Source organism: Lytechinus pictus, chromosome 7 (assembly GCF_037042905.1).
Source record: "Lytechinus pictus isolate F3 Inbred chromosome 7, Lp3.0, whole genome shotgun sequence".
NCBI lineage: Eukaryota > Metazoa > Echinodermata > Echinoidea > Temnopleuroida > Toxopneustidae > Lytechinus > Lytechinus pictus.
Window position 1 is genome coordinate 4,134,424 of NC_087251.1, and position 25,924 is coordinate 4,160,347.

General features: G+C 34.2%; 1 protein-coding gene across 3 annotated transcripts; it reads right to left on the bottom strand.

The window, feature by feature from the left end:
- Nucleotides 1-3,915: 3,915 nt before the first annotated feature.
- Nucleotides 3,916-23,600, bottom strand: LOC129265116 (serine/threonine-protein kinase PAK 4-like). 3 transcript variants are annotated; one of them, XM_064101713.1, is made up of 11 exons: nucleotides 23,268-23,600; nucleotides 15,080-15,298; nucleotides 14,530-14,676; nucleotides 13,443-14,089; nucleotides 12,897-13,122; nucleotides 12,240-12,614; nucleotides 11,793-11,926; nucleotides 11,150-11,279; nucleotides 9,737-9,862; nucleotides 8,912-9,046; nucleotides 3,916-8,576 (listed from the first exon to the last, which is right to left on the bottom strand). In XM_064101713.1, the coding sequence occupies exons 2-11, from the start codon at nucleotides 15,284-15,286 to the stop codon at nucleotides 8,421-8,423; spliced, it is 2,283 nt and encodes a 760-aa protein (XP_063957783.1). In that variant the 5' UTR covers nucleotides 15,287-15,298; nucleotides 23,268-23,600; the 3' UTR covers nucleotides 3,916-8,420. The 3 variants fall into 3 exon arrangements, with proteins under 3 accessions (XP_063957783.1, XP_063957784.1, XP_054759082.1); XM_064101714.1 differs by lacking the exon at nucleotides 23,268-23,600 and adding an exon at nucleotides 20,119-20,321; XM_054903107.2 differs by lacking the exon at nucleotides 23,268-23,600 and having other exon boundaries at nucleotides 15,080-15,312.
- Between the last annotated feature and the right edge of the window lie 2,324 nt (nucleotides 23,601-25,924).

Consider the following 25,924-nt stretch of genomic DNA (forward strand, 5'->3'; position numbering starts at 1 on the left):
TTTGTGTTGGTCTGCAATGCAATTGCACTGATATGAGATTGCCATTGGTAACTTTGGTTTAGTTTGTTCCAGTTGGATCCTAGTGCAATGGCCTGGTATTGTGTATGCTGGGCTTTATACATGCACAAAGTATGGTTTACTGCTGTAGATACTTCACATTGGATTGTACTTAATTGGAGTCAAGCCAGCCATGCAGACCTGCCATTTTTTTAACTTGAAACATTGTTCATAAACACAATCATCTTTAAAGCATAGTCATTATCGACGAAACTCTTCTATACTGCTGGATTGTTATTAAATTACATGGAAGAAGGAAATAAGCAATGTTCCATTTAAGGTTTATGTGCAATGACGTGGTGCAATTTTCGTGTAAGAGCACAGTAAGTTTTGTATAGAACATTTCCATGGTCCTGAGTGTAAACATTTATGATGCAGTATGTGTTTAAAAACTTTCAAATATTTCATATGCCCGGTTGACACTTGCTCGCATTGTGGTGCCTGCATTGCCCCGCATTGATGCGTGCCAGTGCGGGACACTTAATGGTACGACTTTGCTATATCAGTTCACACATTGTCCCGACACGTTCACAACATGTTTGCGCATAGTTCATGCAGTGTTCACGCACTGTCCCGACGTGCTTTCAGCAAATATTCTCGACACCCTATTCTGCGACGTATCTAGCGCAAATTTGAATATTCCAGCGTTCTGGTGATCACGTGGTCTACACTCACAACTTTGCGCATATCATTTGTGAACTATGTGTAAAGTATGCTTAGCCTATGCGCAAAGTATGCGCGACCCTGTTGTGAACTGCGTGCCACTAACCCGGGGGGGGGGGGGTCTGCCTACTACTTTTTGCACCAGGAAATTTCTATTTCGATGCCACGCAGTGGTACGCAGTGGCATGACTAAGTTGCACATAGGTTGCGCATAATTCATGAACAATTCACAAATTTGTAATGCGTGCCAAAATTTTCAACATGTTGAAAATTTTGGCACGCATTTCATGCACTGCCATGCACCTATCCGCAAGCTTGCATGCATATTTCACACATTGGTACGCATCAGTGCGTGCCCATGCGGGAACCACAATGCGTGCAAGTATTAAACGAGCTATACCATTTTATTTTAATTCATTGTATCATGAAGTTTTTTTACCAAAAACTCGATATAATGAAGTTTTTGGAACTTAGATTTCTTTTTCATTGCAATAGAAAATATTTGACCTTAAATTATTGTCATATATATCTCATTGACCCTTTTCATTCTGTTATATGTATCTTTTGTTTAAAAAAAAGTATATGAAATACTTGTTATATTATTCCAGGTTACTATCAGATATCCATTATGAGATCAGTCTATCTGAGTATTAATACTAGAAAACCTCTGAGCTATATCTATCTAATTGCCCATAAATAGAAGTTCATGAAGTTGATTCTATATGTCTAAACTAGATTTGATTAATGGAAGTTTCCATATATTAACTATTAGAAATTAAAAGTGCATTGGTTTTAGGTTTAAAGGCCTATTGATCCATATGAAGAGCCTGGACACAAAGAGTCTATGGTATGTCAATGTACAGCCCTCTCTATTTGTGGCACATAGAATAACTGGATTTATTGATCACGGTCAGGTGAGATCATCAGTCACCCAGGGATGTACAGTTTTAATGGGCAATTTTTGTGAATTTGGGTCATACAAACCTTTACAATGGGAAAGCCATTGATTTTGTATTTTTATTGTAACATTTATATAGTCGATATTCCAATGAACCATAATAATCTAGAATTCAGCAGCACATGGATCCAGTCAGAATTAAATTATGGTAGCCTTCCTTTCCCCCAATCTTCAACCCCTTTGATAAAGAGGGTTTTTATGTGGGGGGGGGGGGGTATATCATTTGTACGAAGAAATGTCAGTTTAGTTGTAGGTTAGAATTTAGTAAGATAAAACTTTATTAACATTTAGTAAAAACAAAATGGCCTTGGTTTTTTTTCCTCACCAAAGCCTCACTCTTTTTTTTTATTATATGTACCTCAAAGTTATTTATGTCATGCACTGTTTATTCTTCTTATATGGTAAAGTCATCTCACTCTCAAGGAGAAGAGTGTCTTGCTGGGACAACAATTTGCTTGCTCTTCTATAAAGTGTAACTTTATTTTCCTCTTCTGTTTACAATTCTATGGTCGGAAATTTGTAATCCTTTTCTCATTACAGTTTAATGTTATATATCTGGGAAACATCTATGCAATAATAAAGATCTGAAATGTAAGGGTAATTGTTTGTTTCAAAATAAGATTAATTTTCTTTGATTTCTTACATCTTTAAGCTCGTTATCAACTGCCATGTTTTTTTAAGCCAATAATATTGCCATTAATAATGTTTAATGATAGTTTACATGTAATTAAATAAGATCTAGAATAAATAAATGTTAGAATTGAACCTTGGGTAAGTATATTGTGATGTTTGAGATGTGCATGTCAACTCCAGCAATTCCAAAGCCAATGCATGTGTGCGTATGTATATGATTATTTATGTCTTGGGCTGACCTTTAACTTCACCATCTGAAAGATGTGACCAGAGCTAGAACCTCTGCATCATCTAATAACTTTCCCATGCATCTTGGATTACAAGTGCACGCCACAACAACCAGCCAGATTCACCTACAGTAACTAATCAATGTAATAAACAACAGTGAAATTTGAATTCATTAAATTAAAATTTTAAGCCTTTGGAAATGCTATTTTCATTGACAATGTGACATGCACAAATGCAGTGAGTGATTAAAATACAGTCGAATCTATCACCTGTGTAGAAAGACTACCCAATTATAAATACTACAAACTGTGTTTCCATTCAGTAGTATTCTCAATGAATTACATGAACCTATTTAAAAAGACCATCTGCTCATAAAAAACACTTTTGTTCTATCGAAAGCTTAGTATTTATTAAAAGAAAAGTTCCACTGTATTACACATTTCAAAGAGAAAAAATTACAATAACAAGCACTCGATGTGATATATATTGCAATTATCATGAACATGTAATACATATCAACATGTATGAAACAAGGCAACCACTCCCCACCCCCCCCCCCCAACAAAAAATTTCTAACTTATTCTTTTGTCTGATTTCAAAGCTTATCACTGTTTTATTTGGCTTTCCATATTAATTCCTTGACAGGTTTCAGAAGAAATGTTGGGTTTGATTGTCACAAACTGTTATTAAAGGACAAGTCCACCCCAACAAAAAGTCGATTTGAAAAAAGGGAGAAAAATCCAATAAGCAAAACACTGAAAATTTCATCAAAATCGGATGTAAAATAAGAAAGTTATGACATTTTAAAGTTTCGCTTAATTTCACAAAACAGTTATATGCACATCCTGGTCGGTGTGCAAATTGGCAGACTGATGACGTCACCCACTCACTATTTCTTTTGTATTTTATTACATGAATATGAAATATTCTAATTTTATCCTCCTTGTCAAGTGAAACAAAGTTTTATTTCTCCCTGAACATGTGCAATTACCATTATTTTAACAGTTTATGGTTAAGATAAGTTGGTCCTCATTGTCAAATCTGTAAAAATTGAAATATTGTATTCAAACAATAAAAAACAAAAGAAATAGTGAGTGATGGACATCATTGACTCTCTCATTTGCATATCGCTGAGTTGCGCATTGAACTGTTTTCTAAAAAATAAGCGAATCTTTAAAATGTCATAACTTTCTTATTTTACATTCGATTTCAATGAAATTTGCAGCATTATGTTTGTTTGATTTTTCTCTTTCGATTCAAATCAACAATTTTCTGAGGTGGACTTGACCTTTAAGAAACTTGCAATCAAAGACATCTATTAAAAAAGTTTAGCACAAGTTTCACAACTGTAAAACAATAACACACCACACAAAAAGTTACTTTCAAAAATGTTTTAATAGCTCTAAATTGTAATCAATTTACTAATAAAAAAAAACAGGACTGAATACATAAGAATACATCTTCAAGATATGAGCTTAGCTGGCAGGATATCTGAATGGCATACTACATGAATCCACTTCAGATTCTCTTCATATCATTCTATTGAATAATGCGAAATAGATAAAAGATATATTATATGTACAGGTAATATGCCAATGGTTCCCTCTGATTAGTAGGAATTTGCTGAAAAATACCAGTTACATCTATCCATTTAAAGGAATTCAATAGTACAGAAAGTCCATGTACAAGTAAGAATACAGTTTGGTATGTGTGCAGTAACCATATAATTGATATCTGAATTCCCAGTACCAGTTTAAAGAGAAAAGATACTTCATATTTACTTAAAGTTGGCATTGCAAATAACACATGCTTTGTATGGATTGAGGTATTACAATGATATTCTCTGCACAATTTCATCTAAAAAGACACTGAAATAATGTTATTTACTCCCTTACCAATGAATTATTTTTTGGGATTCATTTCCTTTTAAAAAGTTAAATGTTAATAAGTTAATCAATATAAGTAATATTGTAAGTCCATGATAAACTACATTATTTTTTTGTTGCATAGAATTAACATATTTTAAAAAGACTATGCTATCACACAAGAATATAAAATACACTGGTTGAAAATGATTTTGATTATTCTGTTAAAATTTGATGAATTGGGCAGAAAACTTTATCTTTACTGTTTAATTCTTAGTCAAGGATTACAGTGAATAACTGAGCCAAACTACAAAATTGTAATCATTAGGATTCCTTTGCATGATGTTTGAGGAAATATCAATTTTCAAAATCGTGTAGATACAATATGGATTTTAAAGTTCATTGAAGATGGATGGATAAAACCAGAAGTTCAAGAAACACAATCATACATAGAACTGGCCTATCAACGATTTAAGAACTTATACTTTCATAATAGTTATTACAAAAAAATAAGATACGCTAAACTTGAATGTTTCTCATAATTCAGTCATGAATATTTGCATAAATTGTGAGACAATCAATTGAATACTGGGAATATTTCATTCATATGTAAATTCAAACTTTGATAACCTTTGAAGAGGGATTGCTGTCGACCTGAAAAAATAATTTGAATTAGTTTTGACAAGAGTACTATGATGCAAATAGAATACACAAAATACTACAGAATACATGTACTTTCAAACTTATTATATGAATTTCTTGAAGGAATAAAATTAAGTACCACATTGAAATGCCAAGAAGCAGAATACAGTATAACTATGCAAGCACACAGAATACAATCAGCAGCACAGTTCATTTATATACAAAATGAAATCAAAATATACCAATGACTCTTGTATGATTAAACACTTTGATTAAATATCAACAAAAAATATTAAACTATGATAAGTGATTAAGAAATATTCAAAGTAAATGATTTTTAAGAAGCAAGAAAAAGAAACATGATAGAAACAGGTAACAGAAAGTGCAGTGCATAGATTTAGTTCTTATAAATAGGTGTTGGTGAAAATCACATACAGTGTATAAGTAACAACTGTACCTCTCATTGTAATAAACATTCAATGGACAAAGATATTGAGTAGATTGATGGCTTACAATAACTATTTAAAAAAGGACAATTTATACAACATTGACAAATAAATCTTGTAAGAATGTGAAGGCAACATAAATGTACTGATAGAAGAAATGTTTGGTAGTACAAAGCAGTAATCAATATAAAATAATAGTACATAGTATTATGATAAAATGCCACAAATTCAAACAATGCCAAATACTGATATTGAATATAATTTACAGCATTAAACAGTACATTACACACAAACAAAATTTGTGTGGGTTAAAAATGGTTTACTTAACTTATAATAACCACTTTACAGATAAGTATAAAATAAATAATGTTAAATAGCCAATCTAAGTCTATGTACCAAAACAATTATATCACAAAAACAGTTTCAAATATTTACATTTCCTTTTTTATTTCTTCTGAGAAGCTGTAGAGGGCATGTTAAGATGAAGTCAACTACTTGTGCAATGCAATTTCCTTCTTTTTTTCTTTCTCAAATTTTCAGGAAGACACTTTTTGGAAGGCACAGCTTACTCTGAGAAACAAGGTATATCCAGATTTTGAAAAAAATCAAAAATTATTATGCAGTGACTATGTGATTTTAAAGCTACCAGGATTTCATTGCAGATGTTCCACTCAGTGAACACATGATACAATAACAAAGGCCAAATCAACAACAGTTTACAAGTCTATGCACATCTCTATTGGCATGTTATACAAATAGCAGTGCATTCAGCCAAAAAGGACTGTTCAGTTAAACTAGTCAAAACAGAGGCAAAACTACATGTAAGCTTCATCCAGCCAGCGTTAAAACATTTCCATTTCAGGTTTAAGGTCATGGGTAAATGTTGATGCAAAATTTTGTTCGAAAGGCTTTGTAAGTCAGATACATTCTAATCACAACTACTGCCCCCTAAAAAAAGATGTCAAAGACATTACAAACAGCCAATTAAATAGATTTGTCTTTTAAGCAAAAATACACAAACTTGATTTGACTGTCTAAGTCCATCTGATATTATCTTGATGCCCTTTCCTCTTTTGATATATATCCATAAAAACATGAAGTTTGTATTGGTAAAGCTTTGCCTATAAATAAACATGCTTCACATAGCCATAATTCTGCAGAGACAAAGTTGACACATGCAATAACAAAACACCAAATACTCCAGAATGTATGATCATGAATAGGAAAATAAAGAGCTCTAAATGGAATCTTTCTGTAGTTGGTAAATAGAGGAATATAAATCAAGAACGGCAAACCACAAAAAATAGTTCATGCAACACAACACAGGAATAGATCACACACAGTGTCGTCATAATAATATCAAGATCATAACACAAGCATGAGTTGAAGTGAAAACCGCTTTCTTCAGAAATATACAGTATATGTACACAAAAGTATAATCACACATATCTGGCAAATAATAATCACCAACCCACTGTTCATAAGTATTAATCTCACATGGCAGGTTTTCTAAAATACAGTTCACATTACTCCAGCCTTACCTCTAAATATCATATCAGGCCAAACTGATAACAACTATGAAGAGACACAATACAACACACAATAATAGTGTGAAGACTCTCTTTATACCACTTTAACTCTGACAATTTATGTTCTATTCACTGATAAGACAACCTTTGAAGCATCAACTTAACCTGCCACAAGCAGAGTTCATATTATCAACCATTTACATAATCAAATCAACAGAGCAATAAGTGTGTATAATTTCATCAAGTTATTACTACTTTCTTTCTACTTGCCCATCTTACAACCCTAAATGTATATCTATGCTATCATTTTTCTTTCAAACAAAATAAACTTTACTTTTCAAAATCTATTAGAAAACATGTGGGAGATTCTAGAATCAACAAACAAAAATGTTACATGTTGATAAATTGATGTAATCACATGCAACTTACAAATTAACATCATGGCAAGCACAGATAGACAATGCAAAATAGTTTATCCAGAGACCAAATCATACACTTTTTTCAGTTGGGATGTATAAACGTGTATAAATAATACACATCATTCTTTTATTTTGCTCCTCCACATGCAAATCCTAAATATAAATATGAATCATAAATCACGCAATTTAATCAATTGATACAAGTATGGGATAAAACAGTTTGATATGAATGAGTCAATGTTGCTTGTAAACTTCCTTGATCTAAACCAGCATGTAGCAAAAAAAATGGCCATGCACCTACACGTTCTGTTAAACATGGCATTCATTGAAGCTAGACATATCCACAAATATGTGGGTGAGATCATTTTCTGCAATCTCTTGCACAACCACAGCACTGCATACCATGTACATGCCCACATCATTCACTTTGCACAAAAGCAGTTTACTGTTGTTTAAATTTCTGTCATAACTTTGGTAATGTCAAATGAACAGGGCAAATAGATATTCATCAAATCAAGTATTTGTACACATATTTAGCAAACATGTGCTTTGTCAGTTTATCATTCTCGTATTGAAAATGAATACTCTCAAATAGTAACATTAATGAAACATTCAAAACACACATTGACTCACTGCTCCATCAACTCACCAGTTATTTGAATAGAATGTCCTATGAACAATCCATCGTGAAGCATTTTGATATCTATGCCAATGACTGTTACAGGAAGACCCTAAGATCAGCCATGATCTGATGTGAATCCCTCATATATAGCCAATACTAAGCTTTAGGTATATTTTCAGATTAAGAGATGGATGTCCATTACTCTTCCCTAAGCTTCAACTCAAATAGTTGCTAGTGTGAAGTTTGGAATTGAGACTCAAAAACTTGTGTCTAATCTGGCTCTTGGTTTACAGGACTGACGAGTTCGGGCCAGATGTCCCAGGATTCGACCAAAGGCAAAGTTTTCAGAGGTTGATCGTTACTTGTGTCTGAGCTGACTCATGGTAGGCAGGAGAGAGGAGTTTGGACCACATTGTCTCAGGAATGGATGCTCTAACAGCTCAAAGGCAGATGCTCTCTGGGACGGATCTCTCACCAACAAACGCTCGATGAATCCTAAAAGACGTGGTGATGCCTACAAGAAGACAATAAACATAGCCATATAATATTACAAAATAACTTTAAAATCACTTGAAAATTGCAAAATATGAAGTGAAAAGGGTAAGCTTAAGAATTAACAATTCACAAAAAAAAACAATCATGCAAATATCTGAGCAGAGAGCAAAACTCATACAACTGAATATTCTAGAACATATTTTCTTTTTTTAACAAACAGAAGCGAAGTACTCCACAAAGTTAAGAAAATTGAATTGATGTCTAATGAATGCAATGTATTTCACATCCTAGCAGGCTACACCCTGAAATACCATTTTGTTCTCTCTCTCTCTCTTTCCACTTGGGATATCTCACCTTGTGAGGGTTCTTGAGTTTAGGAGGAGGCATGTCTCTGATGCGTCTCATTGCTTGGAGTGGAGGTTCATTGAAGAAAGGGGGTTCTCCATCAACCATCTCCATAACCATGATACCAAGTGACCAAATATCAACCTAAAGGTGAAAAATTCATATGAAGTTTATATCAGAGGGCTTAAATATATTCATTCAGCAAATGCATGGATGAAAGAGATGCTCATTAATTGCAGTTACAGCACAATCAACATTCATGATGTTACTACAACAAATTAACATCCAGGAACTACCATACTGAATTCCCTGGAATTGTACTAATGTTAGTACTGGTCATGATGACAATTTAACAACTAAAACACCTATCTGTTTGATTGATTTTTCTTTTATTCAAATTGTCATCTTGAGGATGGCTTAACCTTTAATGATAATCTATATTCTGACAAAAAAAAACTTTACTATATAATGAAACAATACGCAACAATGTTTAAATAGAATGTAGTGGTTTCATGGTACACCATATGAAACCACTAAACTCTTCTTCTTTGCCATAGAAACCATCAGAAGTTACGATGTTGAAATAGAAAATGGAACAAAAATTATTTAATTTTCCTTCTTAAAAATTAGGGTAATAAAACACGTGGTAATACCAGTAATTAAAAACCAAGCAAATCAACAGGGGTCTATGAATGGTCTGATAAAGCATTGCAACTACCTATGATACCAGAGGATAATTTAGAGATGTTATTTGGCATCATATTGTATGAACTATCAACCATGGAAATCATTCAGGTACCCCATACTTAAGTGTTAAAACTTTGTGATTCTTACCTCTGTACCATAGGGTAACCTAGAGATGACCTCTGGTGCCATCCAATATGGTGTACCAACCAATGACTTTCTCTTGGGAGTATCAGATGATATCTGGGCACAGAATCCAAAGTCTGACAACTTCACCTGGAAATTACAAAAAAACATGTTTGAGACTTTAGCATCATTATTTAACAATGTTATGCATTGAACTTTATCAAGTAGATCAATGGCCATTCTTATATGGAACAACTTACAAATATGCCTATACTCTATGCCCATAATCAGTCTGAACAGGCCTGAGTGATTTAACCCTATCTAGGGCAGGGGGAGGGCCTCGGATGCCCCCCATCAACAATTCGCATAATATTTTCGCCGCGCGAAATTTTCTGACTGTCCCTCGCTGACTTTTTACTTTCAAGTCTTGCGCCGCCCGGGGATGTGGTTATGAAATTACGCAACATTTTGTAAGTGCATGTCAGACAAAAAATTGCTCAAAAACGTGATTTCGTGTACAAAGTCAATGTAAATTGTGTTTTCAACCCAAAAATCATAAATGTATGATTATTTTTAGTTTCGCTAAATAGATTTATTTTATGCTGTTTATGATCTCAAAAGAGTCCCCAACAAAGTTCATCAAAAAATAATGAAAAACAAAAGGTCTAACAAATAAGGAAAGACATAAAAAATTGCTAAAACCATATAATACATAAGAAATTTATCTGATATTGGCATTTTTTTCAAATACATTTGCTAAGAACACCACAAGGAGTTTCTACACCAAAAATAGGAATGTTTGGAGCCTTATTTAGGGAGTAAGAGGGAAAAATATGATTTTGCATACTAATTACGTTTAAATTAGCATAATCAATTAATAGCAATTTGCATAAAACAAACTGATATAGAATTTCGTAGATTATGTCCAAAACAATCTGTATGCCAATTTTCGGCGCGATCGCGCGATCAACGGCCAAGATCTCAAGGGCGGGCCTGCGAGCCCCCTGGCCATATGATCTCCCAAAATACCCCCACCTAGATAGGGTTGGATCACCTGAGGAACCTTGCATAACAGAAGACAGATTTTCCACACATCAATACAATGACACACGTGCAGTGTGCACCATGCAATGTGTGAAAATGTGATAAGAGTTTTATTCCAATGACTTCTGATGACTGCCACTTTAATAGTAACATAGCCTGAAAAGCATGAGAATTATGAACTACATATATCATAACAAATATGAAAAATAGGGATGATTTTGTTTAAAATAGGAAAGAAACTACACTTCTCTCATGAGTGTTTGATAAAGTAGGAAGATCCCCCCCCCCCACAAAAAAAAAAAGAATTTGGAATGGTGGAAAATTCAGACTCTTTCTGAATTCTCAAGGGTCGGGAGGTTAAAAACTGGTGTAATGATGAGCATGAGTGATCACCTGTCCATCATGTGTGAGTAGGATACTGTCACTCTTGATATCTCTATGAATGACACCTTGAGAATGAAGGAATGCTAAGGCCTTCAAGATTGCTTGACACACATAGGCCACCTGTTCCTCTGCCATTCGACTGAAAGACATAATACAAAAATCATAGAAAAGACATGCATCATCATTCATAATGTTAAATAAAGAGCCTTACATCAAATCATTCTAAAGGCAATACTTTTAGAAGAGAATCAGAGACTGAAAGCAGTTGAAGAGATTGAGAAAGAAAGAGAGAGAGAGAGAAACAATTACCAATTTTTGTAAAATGACTTTATTTTTTGCTGGCTCTACAATTGTGTACTCCCATTTTCGAGAATATGAGATTTGCGTACCATGAAAAAAAAACTCTCTAATAATTTTTCTTTTGATGCAAATTACAAAATGTTCATAAAAGTATTATAAGTAATTGATTGGAGTATGCCTCACACAAAAGAAAAATGACATTTCTGGATAAAATAATAAATCCAACTCATAAGGCAGTACCTATCTTTAATATCTAATTTTGATCAAAGATGTAATGATTACTTATATAATCTAGCATTAATTAGGAATCGTATAACAAATTTCAATAAAATGTATTTTGTTATTGACTTACCCTGTATGTGTCACAATGTCAGTGAGGGCCCCACCTTCTAGGAATTCCATGACAACCCATAGTTCATCACCAACTAGGAAGCTATCATACATCTCAACTATGTTAGGATGCTTGTAATCACGCATGATCACCACCTAGTGTGACAGGAAAGAACACATTAATCTCTCTCTCCATCAATACCATGATGAATGCTAGTATGGAGATGAAGCACAGAAATAAGCTTTTTAATATCTATTCTATTAACAATTTAAGATGTCTTCCAGGTGTCATACCAGTCTCGGTAACATTGTAGATATTATGATCAATGATAAGGTGAATATGAGGACAATATCTCATAAAAGGAAATAATGAAAGGACAATTAAAATGAAATGCATTGGAAGTATCTTCATGAGTGTAGCATTTTACAAAACATGATTCTGTAAGATTACAGGAATGTCTGTTCATACCTCATTAAAGAGCAATTCTCTCCTCTGTTGTTTCCTAAGATCCATCTTCTTAACAGCCACCTGTCTTCCTGTCCTAGGTTCCGTTGCAATGCAGACAATACCTGTTGACCCTTCTCCAATCTTAACAAAGTTCTCCAACTTGATGCGGGGGTCACCAGGAGTGACCACCATCTGCAGTGCATTGCGGAACTGTTCATGAGACACATGCTGTTCACCAGGATTAGGTGTGGGGTTACTTGGAGAGGGGTTGGAGTTGGAATGTAGCATTTTCTGAGGGGGGCGTTGTTGCTGTTGACCCGGTGGAGGGCCATTGTAACCCTGGGGTGGATGCTGTCTGTTTGGAGGTGGATATCTTCCTTGTGCATCAGGGGGATGCTGTAGAATAAAAACAAAAAGTATTTCATGCCATCACAATGTCAACGTCTGAAATCAGTTTGGATGAAAATGTAAAATATGAGAAATCCATTGAAAAGAGATATTTTACAAATATTATGTTTTAACACTAACAGGAAATCAGACAAAATAGATGTCAATACTCCATTCATGAGCACTATCATTTGAACAAAATGCTTATTATCACAAGTTAAAATCAATTAATTGCCCACGCTCAGCATAATCATGAATAAGAACTGAGAGGAATTTATGTAAACCACTTACTCTTGGTTGGAATCCCCCTGGTGGCTGAGGCTGGCTTGGTGAACTAGTTGATCTAGGTCCAGATCCTCCACTGCTAGTACTGTCTCTTTGGTATCCACGTGGATCTCCTCTTGGTCCACCTGGACCTCCTGGATAGCCTGGTGGTCCCTGGCCTGGTGGGTGAGCACGGGGGTCACCTGATGCACCTCGTGGTAAACTATGGCCATCAGGTCTTCTGTCTTGATACCTGAATAATGCAACAAGTATCATTAATTTGTTAACTAGTGTCATTTTAGATGCAATATGCTATCAGCAGGCTTTACTATCAAAGACTTTTATATTTGTGAATACAAATTGATGTAACAAATGGGATTCAAATCATGTGCAAAACCATCTCATCTAAAAGCTCTTGTTGTTTAATTGAGTATTTATATGGGTACAACACTTGCTTGAATATGCAACAAATGAAAAGCTTTGAATAAATAACAGACTACCATGTCTACTAGACATGAACACCTGCTTTTGAATGCACATGCACGATAATAGTTAATATAAAGGAAATTTTACCTTGGATCTTGGTTCCTGGGATCCTGATGCCTTGGATCACGGTACCTTGGATCCTGGTGCCTTGGATCCATATGTCTAGGATCATTTCTTGGATCATATCTAGGGTCCTGCCTAGGATTATGTCTGGGGTCATTCCTTGGGTCATTTCTGGGGTCATTCCTGGGGTCATTTCTGGGATCGAACCTTGGATCTCCTCTGTGTTGAGGGTCACCCTGGGGTGGCTGATCTCTCCTCATAGGATCCACCCCTCGGCCAAGACTGGCCCCCCTGTTTTGTCTGTCATCCCTTGCTCTAGGATCTCCACTACTGTAGTTGTCCATTCTCTCATAGTTATCTTTATTATAATTATCCATAGGCTCATAATTGCCTCTACTGTCCGTTGGCTTCTGTGGGCCATCTGGTCCATTATGTGGTCGTCCATTTGGAGGACCCTGGTTGTCATTTGGTCTGTAGCTGCCCTCTCTCGGTGCATTCTGGTTACCTCTTTGGTCTTGCTGATTAGGTGGGGGACCACTACCACCGCTTCCTTTAGAGTTTAATCTGTCCCTCATCTCTCTGTTCATCATCAGCTGGGCACCGCTGTGTGGGTTTTGGTCATAAGGATGTGCTGGAATCTTTGTACCATCTGGAGGCTTCTTTTCCATGCCCTGAAAAAGCATCAATAATCCAATTGGTCAAACATTGTGGCATGTCAACATTGTTTCAGGATAAATCAAGTAGTATTCTCATTATCTTCACATCAAGATTACAATTCATTTGCCTCCCAAAATGAGTGAGAGATAATAATCTAAAAGTTGTGATACTATACAGCATTAATATTTACCAAAGCTATAATCATAATCATCATGATTTTGAGAAGAATTGTCTAGAAGAGGGGACTGAACAGACTTTCAATACAGCAATACAAGTATGCATGAGCAAAAGAAACATGAAACATGAAAAATAAAAAACATCTAGGCACTCACTGAACAAGAATCTTTTCATTGAAAGAAAGCCAATGCTTTCAAAAGTTATTAAACTAGCAGAAGATATTCACATGGACATTTCCAGACTTTTGTATTATTGATATGCTTAGAAATGCTCTTACCCCTGGATTATCTTCCTCCTGGTTTCTCCTCCTATTCCTTGGTGGGCTGCCCCTACTACGCAGTGAGTTGGAGCGTGCCACAGATATACGTGGTTTCATTCCATTCTGTTGCTCAGGAGACTGTGCACTGGAGCCCCTAACAATACCCTAAAAAAATCCAAGGAGGAATAACATATAAAAATTGAGCATTGAGAAAGATTTGACAACATGCATCTATAGATGAACAATGGTGTAACTAAATTAACCATAAAATCAATAAAATCAGCTTGCCAATCATCTTGTACGATAGAGTAGAAAATGATACCGCTTACTCTTTTAGATTGGGTTACAAAATACAAGTTTTAATTTAAAGAGATTGGCATGATGATTTTTCCTTCTCTCTCTCTTTCCTTCCTTCCCCTTCTTCCTCCTCCAGAATTCTTCCCTTTTCTTTATTTCTCCCTTTCAATTTAATTGTACACACTATATGATAAAATATTTTTTTTCCAAACCCAGAAACAACGATTTTCAGGGAATGCAGCAAATACAAAGAATCAGAATTGTTTCTTACCTTTAATTCAAATGCTTCAGTCTGGGTGATACAAGATGGATCTACGATTGGTTTTGGTCTCGTCTCCTCTGCTCCAATGATGCTAGCCCATTGGGGTGGGAGCCCGACATACCTGCCCTGCCTGTGATCATAGCCAGTATGAACTCGATGCTCAAAGTTGGATGGGCTGGATATCTTCACCTTACCGTTTCTCTTTTTAGATGTCATTTTCAAAGCGTTCTTGGAAAAGATGAAGAAATATTCAATATAAGGTAAAGCATTAGCATTGTCAGCAGAAAGAAATACTCATGATACAAAATCATATTAAAAAATTAGAGGAACAAATTCATTAGATTGATGTGTAACATGATTCTGATACTTCTACATGAAGGTGATTGTATCCAACACCTCAATTCATTTTTCCGAAAATTAATGTATTTTGTAAAGAGTATGGCTAATGGTTAGCATCCTGAAATGGAAATAATATGAAGCAAATGAACATAGAAACATTTTCTTAAACCAACAATAAATCAATATCTAGAAAAAGTAATAAAAATTGAAATAAATGAATAACTACATTTTCTTTGTTTTCAAAGCAATATGCATAGACATGCTTTCAAGTGTGTAATGACTTGATGCAGATAGGTAAAATTACAATAACCATACACACCTAATGTGAAAATTATGGTGAATTGATAGAATACATGTAATAGGAATAATTACCAGAGACAATGTACCTGCCTGTAAACATGTATCCTGAATTCCTGACAAAGATCTTACTCTAGTGGCAATCAGAATGTGGCATGAAAACTACATTGATCTACCCATGGAAACTACTCCACCCAAAGTACACTAGCATGTATATTATGATTGATGAAGACTTACTCATTATGAGGCATGGTTTACCACCTTCAAGCATATTATGCATGACAGAGCAAGATTTAACTACAGATACATCTCATGTTACAACTGTGCAATATGCCAGTAAATTAGTCATGAATACATTATATATTGTGTGCCTGAAACTAGTATTTATTTGTTCAGCAGATAAGGATGTACTTTTGAAAATACTTGTATGACTGACCATGCATGAAATTAATAAGTCAGAGTGCACTGCACAAATGAACTCATGCACTGTTCATACTTTGTTAGATCAGGGAAATGATCATACTTCCCTGGTTATGCTACAGTCTGTAATACACGTTTCAGAATACAAAAATTTCCCTTTACCCTGGGAAATAGATGGGGCTATTAAAGGTGTGTGTGTGTGGGGGGGGGGGGGTAACCCAATCAATTTCCCTGGGTTTAGCTTAGTCCACTTCAGTTTCAGTGTGGGGTTAAAAAAGACAGTCTGAACCCCCCCCAAAAAAAAAAAAAGCCTTCTTTTTTAAAGATAGTATGTAGTATGGGCTTAAAGATAGTGTGCGGTTAAGGGACGTTCATATACAGGGTTAAATAAAAATTGTAGTCTGAAAGCAAAACCGACTCCAGTCCATACCAACCAATGACAACATACAACACTAGAATTGATCCGCCTGAAGTCGGTTTAGCATGTGTGACTGTGGCATTACATTGATACAAGATTTGTTATAAGCCAGCATGTTAAGAGGAAATTCTTAAACAAGTTAACTCATGATTAATCAGAATCAAAAATAAAAAAACACCGTGTTTACATGTGATCGTCTTTTGGTTCAGAACCAAAAGCCGATGCAGAATCAGCTGAACCAAAAGCTGATTCTGCATCGGCTTTTGGGTTTATCTTGCACCGCGTTTACATGCTGCATCCGCTCGCGGTTCAGAATCGGCTCACGTGTCAAAAACCTGAAATGATCCGCACACCAACAATATACGTCATAATAAAGACAACGCTGGATCCGTGCGCTTTGAAGTACGTCATAATGGTAAAGTAAATGAAATTGCCGATGCAGAATCGGCTTTCTGTTTACACGTAGTAAAAAAGCCGATTCTGCATCGGCTCACGGTTCTGAACCTACTACTTTGGTGGTGCAAAATTGCCGATTCTGAACCGAAAGCGGATGCAAGTTAATCGCGTTTACACGCAACAAAAAAGCTGATTCTGCATCGGCTTGTGGTTCAGAACCGCGAGCCGATCACATGTAAACACGGTAACTGTGTGCTGACATGTACATGCACAATGGACTAATGTAGATTGTAAAGTACAAGAATAAATGACCACTTGGAAGTTAATGGAATACCATACAGATAAATGTACATGACTTTCAACTGTTCAAGCACATGCACTTTCGGTTCATCATTTAAAACACAGTTCCAAAACAGAATGTTATTTTTTAATGACAATTTTCCTGACAATGTTTGTTTCTTTTATCTGAGAAGTATAGTCTTATCAAAACAGCAAAGGTGTAAAGGGCAAAGCATTACAAAGCAGAAAGATGTGATATACGTGTACTTCACTATTTTGGGGCCTGCTAGTGGGAAGGGCATTAGACTTTATAAACCAATGCAAAACAGAGAATGTCACACACAAAAATCACAGTAAAAGAAATGTAAGATTTAATTAGGAAAAAATGGTTACTAGATACATGTGATACCATATTTCTAAATACAAGCCTTCAGAGTTCAGACTGTATTTCTATTTTTATTTCATAGTTCAATGTAAAAACACTTTTCCCAGGTGGGTATTTAAAGGTCAAGTCCACCTCATAAAAATGTTGATTTGAATCAATAGTGAAAAATCAGACAAGCATACATGTAACACTGAAAATTTCATCAAAATTGGATCTAAAATAAGAAAGTTATGACATTTAGTTTCGCTTATTTTATGCACAATATAGTCACATGCAAACGAGAGAATCGATGATGTCCCTCACTCACTCTTTCTTTTGTTTTTCATTGTTCAAATTATACATTATTTCAATTTTGCAGATTTGACAATAAAGACCAACTTGACTGAACCATAAAATGTTAAGCAATGGTAATTCAACAAGTTCAGGGAGAAATAAAACTTTGTTTCATAGGACAATGAAAAGAAAATTAGAATATTTCTATAATAAAATACAAAAGAAATAGTGAGTGATATCATCAGTTCCCTCATTTGCATACCGACCGGGATGTGCATATAACTGTTTTGGGATATTAAGCGAAACTTTAAAATGTCCTAACTTTCTTATTTTACATCCGATTTGGATGAAATTTTCAGTGTTATGCTTGTTGGATTTCTCTTTTTATTGAAATCAAATTTTTGTTGGGGTGGACTTGTTCTTTAATAAAGCTGTTCAAAAGTTAAGTGCGACTTTAAGAACAACTGGTGAACCTTTCTCATGCGCTAAATAATCACCAACAAACATTTAATGGTGAATATCACTTTTAATGTACCACAAGAAAGGATCACCGGTCGTTCTTAAAGTCACTCTTAACTTATGAACAGCTTCATGAAACGGCCCCCTGGTCTCTTTTAGGAAGTCAAGTAAAAATAAAAAAATACCCCAGTTACCCACAAATAATAATGATAATAATAATAAAAATAATAATATGAGTAATAGCAGATAGAAATCAACAGGTTAAAACCTGTTTAAAGATTTGGTAGGTTCTATAGTTGCATTATCATAAAACATTCCAATCTTACAAGAGTGTAACACAAATGTATTCCTAAAGGATAATGACAGACACTGGCGAAAGATTCACCAAACCTGAGAGGCTTTTACATCATACATGTACACATATGTATCAATTTTTCATAATCACATGTCATGCACAGATATCCAAGGACTGTTGGTAAATATTCACAATTTCACACCAACAGCTTTGAGAACTGATACACTGACCTGAATAATAATACCCTGAGAGGCCCAACTTGACCTTGACATAAAGGTGTTTACTTGCCAGGTAAGGAAGGGTTCATATGACACTGATTGTTTGGGGGTTAGAAAAATATATTGGAAGATTTATGTTTCAGTAACATGGAGGTGTTGCAAAACTCCTCAGAGGGCTTACAAGTCTATTTCATGTACCTTGCAAACACCCAAGTCATCCTACACTGTCTCTATACCTGTACTGTATAGTGAGTACATCAAGAAAAAAAAATAGCTAGATTTTGGACTACCAACAAGGTCCAACATGTGCATAAATTCGTGAAATCATACTAATACAAAAAATTAAATCACTACTACATGTATGTAAATCTTGATTAACTTGTTGGTAGATTACGACAGTAGGGACTAAGGCGAACTTTATTTTCTTTAAATAAAAATCATTTTGATTGGATTTTCTAAGTGCTGGAGTTCATTTATTGTTTACATGACGAGCAGGCAGGGCCCAGCACCTTGATATTTTCTAATGATATGTGTAGAAAAAGTCCAATAGATATTCAATAATATCAATATTATTTGCTTAATGATACATATGTTGTTTACCCAAATACAAACTTTGTCTTAATTTTTGTTTTGCTTTACTTTCTATGTACATAGGCCTATTATACAGATAATGGTAAGTCCATTGGTCAGTTTAAGACCCTGCTAAAAACATACTTTTTTAACAGATGATTTTCCAGAATAACACAGTTATGGTCTCTCTATTGGAGGCACACACCAGCTTTGATATTCAGTATTGTTTCATAATTCTTCTTTTTAAAATGATTTTTGTATTATTAATATCACGCCCATTTCATTTTGTTGCCAAGTTTAATATTAGATAACAGCATGCTTAGAAATGTTTGTGGTTAAAAAATCATCTTTATTCTTTCTTTTTAATGAATTTACTGAATTGGAGGAGCGAGGAGGGGTTGATTTGTATTGATTTCACAGGGCCTTTTATCGTGTAGGCCCTACATGTATAGTACACATGAACCTAGCAATGGATCAATTAATTTCTACATGAACTATAATCTGAAAAATAAATGCAAAAGGATACATTTTTTTAAACATATGCCTACATTCAACTGTATAAAAACATTCATCAATTCTAGTTCTTTCTGATTGTAAATTGTTATATCAGAGTATCATGTGTTCTTACAACTGCACACAGACAAGAATTATCAAAATAGGTCACAGCAACATACTGAAATTCATATTAAAATTACGTACCTACTATTAAAGTTTGATCTTCTATTTAATATCAATTCTGTAACATTCATATATGACAACCAAAATACAAGTCTGAGCAATGTGAGCATCCAAAGTTCTTCTACAAGTACATGTAGGTCTAAATGTAGTGTGCAATCATTTACTTGAACTCATATTCAACGCTTTGTGGACTCTGCTTCCATGCAGAGCATAAATCCAATTATGAGAGCAAGCAGGACCACATACCTTCAAAATATTTCTCCTCCATCATAAAGATTCCATGCAACATAACAATCAACAGGCAATCAACTGCATAAACTTTGCATGTACAAATTAAGGACACATCAATGAACCCATATAAAATGTAAACAAGAAGAGCTCTTTATGAAGGAAAACTGTGAAAATCAGAGTTTTTCATTATCGGCTCTCCAAAGAGCAAAAATCAAAGGAGACAATGGGTTATTTTCAGATCTGTTCCCAAGGCATCTCAAGAGTGTATCTTGATCATAGCCCTGGATTATGGAGATTCAATACACTTTATTGTGCAATGTGCTTTCATGAGCGTAAAACATGATTTCCCATAGACTCATGTGATGAAATGGCACTAAAAATCCTTTCAATTAGAAATGATGATTTCAAAATTTTCAATTAATAGAGAGTCGAATGTTACTACCAGTGGATAGGATATATATCTGACATTCCATATATTTCCAGTAAAGTTAGATGACATTTCTTACCAATTTCGGCAGAGGAAGTTCAGTTGTTACCCACCCTAAAATTAGAAACTTAGATGACCAATCATATTCATACACTTTTGTCAATCAGCTACATGTATATACAATTAAAAATTTGGGGAATTGGTTGGATGGAATGAATACATACATCTTTTGCCTTCCTGCTGTAAACAGGCTTGTGCGACTATGTGCACAGTTTAATTGTCATACATGCACATTAGTTATACCACTTTACCAGGGATATCGTAAGCCTGCTCCTGGCTGCTTACATACCTCTTTGGAAAGCTCAGAGATAAACTTTGTGTACCCAATGTATTTTGTTTTATCAACAAAACATACAGGTAAGTGAGCAATTGCATTTTTAAAAAAAATCGACTTGACCTTGTGTTATCAAGGTTAGATATGTAGGGTACATATGTGACATTCTGCATTCCCAATTTCTTCTTAAAGGTCAAGTCCACCTCAGAAAAATGTTGATTTGAATCAATAGAGAAAAATCAGACAAGCACAATGCTGAAAATTTCATCAAAATCGGATGTAAAATAAGAAAGTTATGACATTTCAAAGTTTCGCTTATTTTTAACAAAATAGTTATATGAACGAGCCAGTTACATCCAAATGAGAGAGTCGATGACGTCACTCACTCACTATTTCTTTTGTTTTTTATTGTTTGAATTATACAATATTTCAATTTTTACGAATTTGATGATTAGGACCTCCTTGCCTAAAGAACAAAATGTTAAAATAATGGAATTCCACGTGTTCAGGGAGGAATGAAACTTCATTTCACATGACAATGACAAGAAAATCAAAATATTTCATATTTCATATAATAAAATACAAAAGAAATAGTGAGTGAGTGATGTCATCGACTCTCTCATTTGGATGTAACTGGCTCGTTCATAAAACTATTTTGTTAAAAATAAGCGAATCTTTGAAATGTCATAACTTTCTTATTTTACATCCGATTTTGATGAAATTTTCAGTGTTATGCTTGTTGAATTTTTCTCTTTTTATTCAAATCAAGTTTTTGTTGGGGTGGACTTGTCCTTTAAGGAGTCTTATTGTGCAGGTGCTAAAAGCACTTTCAAGTACATGCACAAAGAACACTAGCTGACTAGACCCTACCAATTCATTGTGAATGAGGTCACAAAGGCTCATGTGCTGTCAATCTAAATTTTGACACCATGACCCTTGATATCATACACACTATAATGATTCCATAATAAAACTGTATAGTATAATATGCATTGAAATTATCTAGTAAAATGCAAGTACTGTCCTTGTTTTTAAATCTAGACTAATTTGATTTACTGGACTCTGAAAGATCTTTATTGTTGTTGGTACCTGTCACTTACATGTATAATGTTATTTGTTGACATATATTTTATATACCGTAGTGTAGATGATGTTAAAGGGATGGTTCAGGCTGGAGATATCTATATCTCAATAAATAGAGTAAAATTCAGAGCAAAATGATGAAAATTTGATCAAAATCGGATAACAAATAGGAAGTTATTGAATTTTAAAGATTTGCATTATTCTGGTGTAACATTCGAGGCATGTCTTCATGAATATTCATTAGGTGGGCTGATGATGTCAAATCCCCACTTGTTTTGTATTTCATTATATGAAATTTGGTTTATTCAAAAATTTTCTACTAAGAACAAAAACAATAGGATTGACAACTGATTATTAAAGTGCATTAGTTATTTGTTGCCGCAACTTATTTCATCATAATGGAGACACATCATTTACACATGTATGAAAAAATGAAACATTTATGATTTCATGTAATAACATAAGAAAAAGGAAAGTGGGGATATGACATCATCAGCCCACCTAATGAATATTCATGATGATGTGCAATTAACTGTTTTCACAAAATATTGATAAACTTTAAAATTCCATAACTTTGTTCTTTGTTATCCAATTTTGATGAAATTGTCAACATTTTGCTCTGTGAATTTTACTCTATTTATTTAGATATTATACATTCAGCCTGGACCATCCCTTTAAGTTAAACCGTAGAGTGCTTTTCTAGAACAAAATATAACATAGAACATGCCAATCCTGCAGTACTTACAAAATAAATATTTTAACATTAATGAAAAATAATAAAATAAATTACTCATAATTATACAAACATACATTGTAAAAAATACAATGTACAAAATTGTACATGTATGGAGATATAACACCAATACAGCGTGGTTGAGGTTTTGCGGAAGAAGGACCTCCTAATTTGATAAAACTGTTTCCTTCGTGGTACTTTACGTGTACATGTATGTACTACTCTGGAAAAAATAATTATTCACTCATTTCACTGAGTTGCTTTATTGTCCTACATGTAGTTGGTCCTTGCATGAACTGATCAATAGTTAGCCTGCCTTATTTTACATTGATTTCTATTTCATATTTTATTCACATATTTACCTGCAATTAATGGCACTAGAAATTCAGTCAGATCCTTGAGAATATGAATTCCCCACATACAGATACATGAAATTGACAAACTTCCAATTTACTATGATGCCCCAAAACACTTAGCCCATCCAAACCACTTTGCATTATATCGCTCAAATACAATGGTTTACAATGTGAAAGAAGAGAGATAGTCATAGACGATTTTGTTCACCACCAATAGAAACCATCCTGTATGAAATATAAATCAAAATGGAAAAGGTAAATGAATTGAGTATGATGTGTTTACAAACACCAACATAGAATAACATGTAAAGAAATGACCCAGATCACTTTGCACAAGTCAGACATGTGGGCTGATGATAAAACCTTGTTAGTCATTGTATGGGTGGGATCCACTCCATTGTGAACTAACGGAGAGGAGATATATGAAATACCTTTAACTGTGAGTAATGCAAGGAATTCAGTGGGCGGGGTCCCCATTGACTGGACCCTATGCATTGTGGATAACTACACGCAGCAGGCAATACTCTGAGGAAGAAATGCAGCACAAGATTTGTTATTTTGCACTGGAGAACAATGGCAAACAAAACACAGGTATCAAAGGTCTTCTTGATTTTATGACAATAGGAAACTATTTCTCCCAGCCAAGAAGGATCAGGACAACCATCTTGATGTATTTTTAAAACAAATTACACCAAATTGCATCAAGTAAATGATTTTTCTTTGGAAAGAAATTGGATATTACTTCTAAACTGAATTTTATACATTCATGCAAATGTTTCTGCAGGTTAACTGTAAATTCAAAATCAATTGAAAAGGTCAAAATATAGTGCAATATACATAAAACTCAATCACAGTATCGCAATTAAAGTGCAAATGGTGCTAAATGCAACAGTATATATGAATACTCATTTAGTGAATTTGATGAAAATGTAAGTTTATGCATCCCATGTAGTCATTATTATATATTAAAGCTATGTTGTACATTTATTATTACTGAAAGGAATTATCTGATACTTGGTGACTACATGTATCAAAACTATAACAGCATAATGTTACACATGCACATGTGGCCAAACCATTAACATTTATTGTACCTTGACTGAACTTTGACTAAGGTCTACTCTAGATGGATCAGTACTGCATAATTGGCATGGACAAGTTGTGAAATTTACATTCACCAGTGTCACTTACAATGTCAGGCAATGATTTTCCTGCTATCGCATCACAATTTATTACACAATTTTTTTTAAGTTATACAAACAAAAAAATTTATGTAGCAGTTTTTTACAAAGGACTGTACCGGTATTAAAGAGAATTTGGTTGTGAACTTTTCTCTTATGACCAAAAATGATAATCATTTGTAAATAGAATAAATGCAGAAGAAATCATTTTCAAATGATCATACTGCATACTGCCTGAAATATGGATGAGAAAACTATGTTACTTTGTGCTGACAAGGGTCCACACTGACAGCTTAGGTGTAATTAACTATGCGATTTATAACACCTACCATGGTAATATAAGAAGCCTGTAAATAATGAAGGTTTTTACAAAAATCCATCAAAAAGAGTTACAAACTTAAAATAAAATTTAATTTTTGTGGTGTCACAAATTTTTTAATGGTTGATGACTCAAAATAATCTTTTCAAAGAAGTAATGTAACATGTGTAGGCCTACCTAATATGATTTTTCAATTATCAGAGAAAATAGCATTTACAAAAAATGTTTGGTTTATTAAATTGAACTTGGAAAGGAAAAAAAAACAACATAACTTTGTGCTTAAAAATATTGTGCTGATGACCTAGGTCTTTCATGACCTTCATACCTGTACATGTAGGCCTCATGGCCCTGGGAAGTGGGGATGGGAAGTACCAACCAAGATTTTTCTAGGGGTGCTGCATAATGTTATAAACCATACACAGCACCCTCTGGAAATTAGGTTGGTATGCTAAAATGTAGAGATTTGACCCTAACCTCGATTATTTGGAGTGAAAACCTCCCTCTTTGCTCGTTAACCAGTACACCTCTTCTTCAATGGCCCCTGGTATGCCTACATGTCTTCTGAATCTGAAAATCTCTATGATCAATCTTGCATCATGTGTGATATATTTTGGTAATTACCCAAATGTGCATTTAAATATTCTAGTTTAATGTGTTATTTTATATTATGATGGTGTAGATAATCTGAAATAAAACACATTTCAATGGTTCTATTTGGTTGGTGATTTCAAATGAAAATTGATTATGACCAAACACCTTATCAAAATCAAAATAACTTTTACAATTGTTCTCATTTTGGTATTTTTACAAGTGCCATCAAATACACTGAAAATCAATTTTGTACACTAAGTAGCTTTCTGATATATCCAATCATTAAATTTGTTTTTCTTTAAATGGGGGAGAGTTAAATCAGATGAAAAAAAATATTATTGAGAGAGGGTGCTACATGTGAATATTTTGAACTGTAAAATTAAAATTTTCACAAATAATCCTTTAAGAAATGGTCATTTAAACTTTTGAAAGATTGGAATGTTACTAAAAGATAATTAAACCTTAGTTAACATTATATGGGCTTTGAAAGACAGATGGACAGGCAGACCAATGGACGAATGAACGAATGACTAATGCTACACAGTGATCCCTTTTTAATAGTCTTCCTCCAC

What these genes read in the sequence shown, in the direction of transcription:
- LOC129265116 (XM_064101713.1), bottom strand. Translation starts at nt 15,286, where the DNA reads ATGACATCTAAAAAGAGAAACGGTAAGGTGAAGATATCCAGCCCATCC. An exon ending in AGGAGGAAGATAATCCAGGG is followed by an intron (nt 14,090 to 14,529) that starts GTAAGAGCATTT and finishes ATGCTTTTTCAG; the next exon opens with GGCATGGAAAAGAAGCCTCC. An exon ending in GACATTGTGACACATACAGG is followed by an intron (nt 11,280 to 11,792) that starts GTAAGTCAATAA and finishes TATGTCTTTCAG; the next exon opens with TCGAATGGCAGAGGAACAGG.